This window comes from Pimephales promelas, chromosome 25, assembly GCF_988280905.1.
Source record: "Pimephales promelas chromosome 25, fPimPro1.hap1.1, whole genome shotgun sequence".
Lineage (NCBI taxonomy): Eukaryota > Metazoa > Chordata > Actinopteri > Cypriniformes > Leuciscidae > Pimephales > Pimephales promelas.
This window is the reverse complement of record NC_142793.1, coordinates 4683798-4695000: the sequence shown is the minus strand read 5'-3', so window position 1 is coordinate 4695000 and position 11203 is coordinate 4683798. Positions and strand designations below refer to the sequence as shown.

The window sequence follows — 11203 nt, the reverse complement described above, 5'->3', positions numbered from 1 at the left end:
AAACTTGTTCATCAAAATGAACAAATCTTTTTCATGTCATGACTCGAAGGGTCCTTGATAAGACACTTATTCATCGTCTAGAATCGTTTAAAGCCCTTTGAAGCTGCACTGAAACTCTCATTTGGACCTTGAACCGTTTGGTTCCCATTGAAGTCCATTATATGGAGAAAATCCTGGAATATTTTCATCAAAAACCTTTATTTCTTTTCGACTGAAGAAAGAAAGACATGGACATCTTGCATTTTTCTTGGAAGTTTTATTAAAAGTCAACTGCTCGTTTAAGGTTGAACCACTGGAGTCACATGGACTATTTTAATGATGTCTTTACTATCTTTCTGGGCCTTATAAGTGGTAATCAAATTGCTGTCTATGGAGGGACAGAAAGTTCTCGAATTTCATCAAAATGAAATATTGTTCCGAAGCTGATCGAAGGTCTTACGGGTTTGGAACGACATTCATTTCATTTTGAGTTTTCATTTTTGGATGAACTATCCCTTTAAAGTGCACTTCAATCCACAAGGGACTGTCCTGCTACAGTATATAGACATTTAAAGGGGTCATATGATGCTTCTAAAGACAACATTATTTACTTGGTTTTTGGTTAAAAACAAACTTGTACACAAACTGTACATTGTTGTCGATTTTTACAAAGCTCATTGTCCTGAAAAGCACGGTGTGCTCTGATTGGCCAGCAATCAAGTGCATTGTGATTGGCCAGGATACCTTAAGTGTGTGAAGGAAAAGTCACGCCCCTTACCATATTTGGAACATCAGCTCCCAAAGCAACAGTGACAGGTGATCATGTCGGTACTAAAGCTATCAATTCGAGCCCGAATCTGATCCGGAAAATGCAGATGACCAAGCTGATCAGATTCTGTATCAGATTGGTAAGATTTTATTCGTTTGGGGGACATAATTAATGATTATAATGACTTATACTGTCTTTATATCCTCTGAAACATGCACTGCACACAGTCAAATATTTCGGGCCAAACAAAGCAGTTTAATTTCTCAACGAAATTTCTCATACGCCTACAATAATACAGTGAGAGTAAAAGTCCCGCCCTCTTTCTTTGCGTATCCATTTTGAAACTCTGCCCCCACACACTGACATAGATTTGTGGAGGCGTGTTTAAACGAAGCGTTTTAGGAAGCCGTGGCTTCCGAACATCTCTTTGGGTTTGACACTTTGAGCTTTGTAACTTTGTAGAAAAGGGAAAACAAGAAACTGCATCATGTGACCACCCCTTTAATGCTTCAATACATCATGCTAACATGTTAGCTACACTAGGATTTAATTTCCTGTTGGCTGTTCAGTGGATATTGTTTACTAAATGATCCTAGACTTGGGCAGATTGTTGCTCTTCAGGACGGGGCGCCGTTTCTCCACGGATTGTGTGTGTGTGAATAAAGCGGGGGCCTGTCCGCCCAGCGAGGCTCTGTAAGAGACGGCTTATGGGGTCAAGGTGGGCTGCCAGCTCTAGCGTGACAAGATACATAGGGCTTTTTGATTCGCTCTTTGGCAGATTACAGGTTGCTATAGTTTCTCTAATGCTCAAATCAAGCATTCAGCTAATCGGCTCAGAATAGGTTAAAGGCTGGTGGCGATTTGGAGGAGATAAAACTTGGTGACAGAAAAACGGGGAGGAGAGTTTGACAAAAGCATGGCTGCTCCGGCTTTGATGTGTCCCTGCGAGGGAATGTGGACGGGGACTGGAGCTTTTGGCCAAACACGCCGGTGTGAAGGAACACAATGGCGACTATGGAGAGCAACAAGGCCCAAAAGAGCTGTGTTATCCTATTACCGATGTTGTTTTCTTGCTTTCTTTCTCTGTCTCGCTCCGGGAATCTCCGACACACGCAATGAATAAAAAAATAACACTTGGAACTCTTCACGAAGTTTGTAAGTAGCCTGTAACTGTGTCTGCACTCATGCTTTATTCGACAATCTGTGCAGTCTAGGGGAGAAATCTTCTTATTTAAAGCAGTAGTTCACTTTAAAAAAAAAAAACTTTTGCTGATAATTTACTCACCCCCATGTCATCCAAGATGTCCATGTCATTCTTTCTTCAGTCAAAAAGAAATTAAGGATTTTGATGAAAACATTCCAGGATTTTTCTCCATATAATGGCCTTCAATGGGAACCAAACGCTCAAATGCTCGCCTTGCTCTGTTCTGTGATGCACGTTCGTGACTCGCCTGTTCAAACTCGTTCATCGAAATGAACAAATCTTTTCCCGAGTCATTTGGTTCATTCAATGAACGTAATGAACGAATTGATTTAGAAAAAAGATTCGTTCATTTTGATTAACGAGTTTGGACAGGAGAGTCACACAGAACAGAGCAAGGTGAGCATTTGAGCTTATAAAACTTAAACTTTGTTATTTATTTATTTTTTAAATGAGCGATCGTTTCACTTGATAAGACCCTTATTTATCGCCTGGTGTCGTTTAAAGCCCTTTGAACAGTTTGCACTGAAACTGTCATTTGGACCTTGAACCGTTTGAAGTCCATTATATGGAGAAAAATTCTGGAATGTTTTCATCAAAAACCTTAATTTCGTTTCGACTGAAGAAAGAAAGACGTGGACATCTTGGATGACATGGGGGGTGAGTAAATTATCAGCAAAAGTTTTTTTAAAACCGAACTACTTTAACATTTCTCATCTCATTTCATTTCTACCTGATGTACAAAAGTGAAATAAAAAATTAATAAAAACTATTTAGTCATGTATATATATATATACTGTATATATATATTAAAAAAAACAAATGAATATAAATGACAAAAATACAACAAAATGACTAATTTTAACAAAAATTAAATGATAACTGAAAAATAAACAAAAATGTGAGTTTATGTGAGCCTGGACGTCACGAGTCGTACGGTATATTTGTGGCAATAGTCAACAATACGTTGTATGGGTCAAAATTATGTTCCATGATGATATTTAGTCAATTTTCTACCATAAATATATAAAACTTTATTTTTTGTACACGCAATACACAAATTTAAAGGAGATTTTCTCAATGTATCGATTTCTTTTCACCCTCAGATTCTAGATTTTCAAATAGTGTCTCTCGGCCAAATATTGTCCTATCCTAACAAACCATACATCAATTGAAAGATTATTTATTCAGCATGTATAAATCTCAATGTCAAATAATTGACTGGTTTTGTGGCCCAGGGTCACATACAGTATCTCAATGATTTTGGCTAAATCTGCAGCCCTGTTGTTCACCCTGGTGCAGTTTGTATCTAAATAAATAAATAAATAAATAAAATTACTATACCTTTATATTAAATTACATAAAAAAATATATATATATATATATATATATATATATATAAATCAATAAATCATTTGTACAATCACAAAAAAAATACAAGAAAATAATACTTCAGATCAGCAGCATTATGAAGTTAGCTCTGTCCCTTTCTTCATGTGAGATGGTGTTATGGGTTGAGGTCCATTATGTTTTGGTCAGCTGGGGCAACACAGGTTTGAACAGCAGCAGGGCGGGCGTCCTTGGGTTTGGCATCTGTGAGCTAGCATTGTGCTGAATTAGCTGCTATGCTTATGACTCAGCCCTGTTCTCATTCATTCATATGGAGCCAAATCTGCTTATGCAAATTATCCCAAACACAACTTTGATAGGTGCGGCATAAATGGGCTTCACGTACAGTGACCAGTTTTGGACTTTGGAGTGTTAAAGGAGTAGTTCACTTTTAAAAAACTTTTGCTGGTAATTTACTCACCCCCATGTCATCCAAGATATCCACGTCTTTCTTTCATCAGTCGAAAAGAAATTAAGGTTTTTGATGAAAACATTGCAGGATTTTCTCCATATAATGGACTTCAATGGGAACCAAATGGTTCAAGGTCCAAAAGACAGTTTCAGTGCAAACTGTTCAAAGGGCTTTAAACGACACCAGACGCAAAACGATTGGACAAATTTGAGGTTCTGTGATGCGCGTTCGTGACTCTCCTGTTCGAACTCATTTGTCAAAATGAACAAATCTTTTTTCGAGTCATTTGGTTCATTCAACAAACGACCGAATTGACTCGGAAAAAAGATTTGTTTATTTTGATAAACGATTTCGAACAGGAGAGTCACGAACGCGCATCACAGAACAGAACAGAGCAAGATGACCATTTGAGCTTATGAAACTTAAAATTTGTTGTTTTTTTAAACAAGTGATCGTTTCGCTTGACAAGACCCTTATTCATCATCTGGAATCGTTTAAAGCCCTTTGAACAGTTTGCACTGAAACTGTCTTTTGGACCTTTGGTTCCCATTGAAGTCCATTATATGGTGAAAATCCTGGAATGTTTTCATCAAAAACCTTAGAAAGAAAGAAAGGAAGAAAGAAAGACATGGACATCTTGGATGACATGGGGGTGAGTAAATTTATCAGCAAAAGTTTTTTTTAAAGTAAACATTTATTTATTTTTATTTTCATTCGAAATTTTTAACATTTATTTATATAATAAGGAGTACATCATAAATTCCTAACCGTGTAACGTTGTGTTCACACTTGTAGTTTGGTTCACAAAACCCAAACTCAAGCTAATTTGGTTTAAGAGTGGCATTTTTAACAAAGCAATCGCAGCAGAGTTCGCTTTAATCAAACCAAACATGCCAAGTGTGAACGCAGCCAGAGTGTGAACCCTGCCATCCTGAAAAGATGAGTCTTAGTCCGCTTCCAATGAACTCCGGTGCGGTGTGACTTGTAAACAACAAGACACGTAAACAAACCATGAACAGGACATGTTACAATCAATCACATGCCGAATGTGAGTCTAGTTCCCATTGGAAGAGTGACCCTTGACCCAACCCAATGACATAATGACGAACACAGAATCTTAGAGGAAAGACAAAACAAAACACTGGTCATGAATGTTTAAAGAGAAATGTGGGAGGAGCTTGATTTTGAACCGCGAGAGAAGGCAACTCTCACTAACGCATAGATATCGATAATAAAGGCTAGATGTCTTACGGCAGAGTCTCCATCGTCATCACCGGCGGCCATCTTGTCACAGGCAAGCTTTTTCGTGGGCTCTGTGGTTCCTGATGTAAGACTAGTGATCAGCCCAAACACAATACTCTTATCTCTGTGAAATCCTGGTGGATTTACAAACGGTTTGGTTCCTTACAAACGTTTTTAACGTGGCTATAATTCTGGATGACTGACTGCACATAAGTGTGCAGTGTCCTAACTACATCTCTGACGTTTATAACAAACCAAACCGTTTGAAAATCGGTAAACAATTGAGCAAGTTAACTGTCACTTGCCTGTATACGGGCAATCTAAATTTACTTCACTATATTACTATTAAATCCTAATCTAGTCATGACAAACTATATATCGTTGGAAAGGTCTAAGAGTCCTAAATTGATATTTTAGCGCTGTTTCTTTCTTACACATTATGAATGAACAGTAATATATGAATTTATGACAAGAGTCCGCCTCAAAAAAACCAACGTCATTACAGGAGTTTCTGACCTTTGTCACAAAAAGTCCACGCACACACTTTTAATAATTGAAACTTTGGTTTTTAGTGCTAAAAGTTCATAATAAAACATAATTAGTATTTGTCAATAAAAAAAGATAAATTATATTTTAAAAAGTAAGGTAAGATGTCCTCTAAAAAGTATAATATATAAATATTTTTTTTTACATATTTTAGTAGTTATCATAAATTAGGTATAATTTGAAAGCTTACGAACTCAGAATTCATCCTGTGAAAACTGTTTTGAAATTGGACGTTGCGTTACCATAGAAACGGTATTTTTTTATTAGGCCCTTCCCCTTTTGGGCATCAATCTTCTAATCTTGCATCTAATCTTGACAAAACACATATTGTCAGAAAGGTCTGAGTCTCAAGGTTCCATATTTAGTGACAGAAGTGATATTTGGATAGAAATTTATTAATTTGTTATGGCAGAATGCATACAATTAAATTCAATGGAATTCAATGGCACCCGGTGGCTATTTTTGGTATAACGCCTAAACAAAATCTCATGGGAACTTCAAAATTTGTGATATCAACTTTAAATTTGGAACACAACTTGGTTAGATATATAGCTTTCATTTTATAGTAATTTTATAGTAAAAATTTTTGGTAAAATATTTCTTTTATATTAAAAAAAATATATTAATAAATTATATTTGATTTACTGTGAATTATAACTTCCATAACTTTTTCATACTTTAATGCGTATATATTCCAAAGCATTCCTGAATTACAACCATTTAAGTTTGTATAGTGCATTTTAATGTCAATTATCAAAAAGGGGGGTGACAGGTAGGGTTGGGTATCGAGAATCGAGTATCGATTGGAACCGGGACTAACTTTTCATTTTTCCCGGAATCGTTCAAAAGTTAAAATTTCGATTCCTAGTTTCGATATTCACAGTCCGCCGAGCGGAAGAAGAAACCGCTGAACAACACCAATGAAGAAGCGTCTACCGGAAGTGTTGGCATAACCGCCCGAGTCGAACATGAGTAGCTTACGTCGGCGATCCAAAGTGTGGCTTCACTTTTCTAAAAATAACGAAATCTCGGCAAAATGCAAAATTTGTGACAGAAGGAGTATTTGTGACAGAAGGATTATTTCCTTCAGAAAGGTTGTTGGTTAGCAAGGTTAGCTAAACTTTTTTGACCCTGCCTCTTAAAAGAATCGGAATCGAGAATCGTTGGGAACCGGAATCGAAACAAGGAATCGGAATCGGAATCAGAATCGTTCAAATTCAAACGATACCCAACCCTAGTGACAGGTAAGGGGTTAAAAAGTATATGCACCATTAAAACACAGTGTTACGAGTGAGCGAACGAGCCTGTGACAAGATGGCCGCCAGTGCGGACGTTGACCTCCATTGGCCAGCAGCGCGGACGAGACATCTAGCCTTTATTATGGAGCTTACGCTGCTCCTACATCCTACGTCATGTGTCAGGTCAGAGGTCACTATTTTTCTTACAAAAATGCACGTCTCACGTGAGTTCAGAGCTTACGGTAGCACAGGAGTCTTATTAAGCCCAGGTGGGACGTGTGTGATTGACAGCAGCGTGGTGATTGACAGCTGGTGTGTTTGCCTGTGTGTGTTGCAGACGGCGCTCCACTGGGCGGTCAAGCAGGGCCGCGTGGAGACGGTGGACATGATGCTGCGCTCCGGAGCGGACGTCAACCAGAGAGCGGTGAGAGCTGACAGGAGCCGGTGTCCCTACTGACACACTCGCATTTACACCTCTGCAGGGGCCCACACACACCGCAACACACACCTTCTCACGCCAGCGCTCTGTGCTCTCATGAGTCGCTCAGGTTGGCGCTCTAATGTGTGTGTTTGTGTATCATTAAACCATATTTCTCTTTTATACGAGCCCACACACGTATTCCTGCTTTAGTCGACTGTTTGCTGCTTCTTCTGTTAATCAAACGCAAGGTTAAGAGGATGTTTGCTTAGCTCAGAATTGAAGTTGAATGTATACCCTCCCCCTCTCTCTCTGCATAAACATGACCTCATGTTTATTTATTCTGGATATACCAACAGTCCAGCAGTGAAAGCTCTGGCCTCACCCCCAGCTCATGCATATTATAATTCACTGTATCTTATCTCGTCACATTGTGGGTTGGAGAAGTGCAACACTGACAGGATCTTTGTGCCTCTGGCAGCCCCCCGTCCCGACCCCCAACCTTTATTTGGAGCTCTATTTTTATCAGCCGCCGCATCACGGTCCCTCTGAGGAGGTTATTTCAGTTCAGATCCCGTACGCTTTAGAGAATCCAATTCAACCCTTTGCAAATTGGCCGTTTATGGAAACGTGGAGATACAAGAATGTTTGTATGGTCAGTGAAGCTTTTAAAATATGATCTTTTTATTCATGTTGGTTTTTACACATAAAGAAAAAAACGATATTTATACCGTTTTTAACAATGGGTTTGATGTAATTACTATAAAACTGGACCTTGTCGTGTAGCCAATAATAAAACTTTAATTACACGTGAATGTACACATCCTAATTATTAATATGAATTATTATTATTATTTTAAGGTTAAAATTATTCAAATATGTAAATATTTTTGTAATCTTATAAAGGTATATAACTTTTTTCTCACTATACGCTTTTCATTGTTGCCATTACAGCAACTAGATATTTGTATTCAAAATATCAATTCAGAAATCGAAAACATATTTATTATAGTAGATTGAGAAATATTGAAAAATAAGCTAAAAAAAAAAAAATCCGAGGAGTGAAAGAGTTTACTTAATGTTTTCTGTCTTTCTTTTACTACTTTAATCTCCCCTCCCTCCGTCTCGTTGAAGATAATGTTTAAAGCCTTCACAGGCACAGTCAAGCACACACACACTTCTTATTGCCTTCATAATTACATAATTAACTTTTGCTCTCTAATCGTTATGGGGCTAATGGTGCTCTTCAAGTGCAGTCTCCTCTGGGCAGAAATGGAAGAAAAAATCAATAATCCATGGAACAGCGTCAGGGTCTGGATACGCCTCACTGTGATTCACAAACACATGAGGCGGAGATTTCTCTTTCTTTCTGTTTTACTTTCCCTTCACCTCTGTTGATGGACTTCTTTGTGTTTCGTTATGTGTGTGTGTGTGTGTGTGTGCTTGTTTAAAACAAGTTAAATTGCCCGTGTTATGCTATTTTAAAGGTACCTAATTTTGTTTTGAACAGGTTTACGTGCATCAAAGGTAAAAAAGTTAATAAAAACTTTCATTTTCTCATAATATACTTTGTAGCATCACATAATTTCTCAAAGAGTCGGAAAATTAATTAATTACAAAATTCTTGTGTCTAAAAGTCTCTCTACTCTGATTGAACAGTCGCCCCATTGATTGATTTACAGCGTTATAATTGCTCACATGGCCTTGTCCAGTCTGTTGTGATTGGTCTACTCTGCTCTGATTGGTCAGATGGTCCAGTCTGTTGTGATTGGTCTACTCTGCTCTGATTGGTTAGATGACCCAGTCTGTTCTGATTGGTCTACTCTGCTCTGATTGGTCAGATGACCCAGTCTGTTCTGATTGGTCTACTCTGCTCTGATTGGTCAGATGACCCAGTCTGTTCTGATTGGTCTACTCTGCTCTGATTGGTTAGATGACCCAGTCTGTTGTGATTGGTCTACTCTGCTCTGATTGGTCAGATGGTCCAGTCTGTTGTGATTGGTCTACTCTGCTCTGATTGGTCAGATGGTCCAGTCTGTTGTGATTGGTCTACTCTGCTCTGATTGGTTAGATGACCCAGTCTGTTCTGATTGGTCTACTCTGCTCTGATTGGTCAGATGACCCAGTCTGTTCTGATTGGTCTACTCTGCTCTGATTGGTCAGATGACCCAGTCTGTTCTGATTGGTCTACTCTGCTCTGATTGGTTAGATGACCCAGTCTGTTGTGATTGGTCTACTCTGCTCTGATTGGTCAGATGGTCCAGTCTGTTGTGATTGGTCTACTCTGCTCTGATTGGTCAGATGGTCCAGTCTGTTGTGATTGGTCTACTCTGCTCTGATTGGTCAGATGACCAAGTCTGTTCTGATTCGTCTACTCTGCTCTGATTGGTCAGATGGTCCAGTCAGTTGTGATTGGTCTACTCTGCTCTGATTGGTTAGATGACCCAGTCTGTTCTGATTGGTCTACTCTGCTCTGATTGGTCAGATGGTCCAGTCTGTTCTGATTGGTCTACTCTGCTCTGATTGGTCAGATGGTCCAGTCTGTTGTGATTGGTCTACTCTGCTCTGATTGGTCAGATGACCCAGTCTGTTCTGATTGGTCTACTCTGCTCTGATGGTCAGATGATCCATTCTGTTGTGATTGGTCTACTCTGCTCTGATTGGTCAGATGACCCAGTCTGTTCTGATTGGTCTACTCTGCTCTGATGGTCAGATGATCCATTCTGTTGTGATTGGTCTACTCTGCTCTGATTGGTCAGATGACCCAGTCTGTTCTGATTGGTCTACTCTGCTCTGATTGGTCAGATGACCCAGTCTGTTGTGATTGGTCTACTCTGCTCTGATGGTCAGATGATCCATTCTGTTGTGATTGGTCTAATCTGCTCTGATTGGTTAGATGACCAAGTCTGTTGTGATTGGTCTACTCTGCTCTGATTTGTTAGATGACCCAGTCTGTTGTGATTGGTCTACTCTGCTCTGGTCAGATGACCCAGTCTGTTCTGATTGGTCTACTCTGCTCTGATTGGTCAGATGACCCAGTCTGTTCTGATTGGTCTACTCTGCTCTGATTTGTCAGATGGTCCAGTCTGTTCTGATTGGTCCAATCTGCTCTGATTGGTCAGATGATCCAGTCTGTTCTGATTGGTCTACTCTGCTCTGATTGGACAGATGACCCAGTCTGTTCTGATTGGTCTACTCTGCTCTGATTGGTCAGATGATCCAGTCCTGTCTGATTGGTCTACTCTGCTCTGATTGGACAGATGACCCAGTCTGTTCTGATTGGTCTACTCTGCTCTGATTGGTCAGATGATCCAGTCTGTTCTGATTGGTCTGCTCTGATTGGACAGATGACCCAGTCTGTTCTGATTGGTCTACTCTGCTCTGATTGGTCAGATGATCCAGTCTGTTCTGATTGGTCTACTCTGCTCCGATTGGTCAGATGGTCCAGTCTGTTTTGATTGGTCTACTCTGCTCTGATTGGTCAGATGGTCCAGTCTGTTGTGATTGGTCCAATCTGCTCTGATTGGTCAGATGACCCAGTCTGTTCTGATTGGTCTACTCTGCAATAATTGGTCAGATTATCCAGTCTGTTGTGATTGGTCTACTCTTCTCTGATTGGTTAGATGACCTAGTCTGTTCTGATTGGTCTACTCTGCTCTTATGGTCAGATGGCCCAGTCTGTTGTGATTGGTCAGATGGCCCAGTCTGTTGTGATTGGCCGGCCGCTTAGAGCATGTGTAAGTATCACGGCCATTATCATATCTGAATTTCAGCTCTGGATCTTCCTCGTCTCTTGATACACAGTGATATGAACAGTTACGATGGTGTCAGTTGTAATGTATCAACTCAAGCCAAATTCTCATTCTTTTTAAATGCATGCAAAGTGGATTAACCAAACTCTTCCAAGCCTCAGCGCCAACCACAGTGTTTGAGGGTCAAAGACGTTGTGCACGAGCAGCCAATGAAATAGGCTTGCATTATGCAAATTATGCGTTGCTATGTAGGTATG

The 11203-nt window shown here is 39.5% G+C and overlaps 1 protein-coding gene across 1 annotated transcript in view; it reads left to right on the top strand.

Moving 5' to 3' along the window:
- LOC120468187 (uncharacterized) overlaps positions 1-11203 on the top strand; it is a 147690-nt gene that overhangs the window by 97170 nt on the left and 39317 nt on the right. The window contains exon 7 of the mRNA XM_089127679.1: positions 7114-7200. Within this exon, the coding sequence (XP_088983805.1) occupies positions 7114-7200 (87 nt within the window). The remainder of the gene's footprint in view (positions 1-7113; positions 7201-11203) is intronic.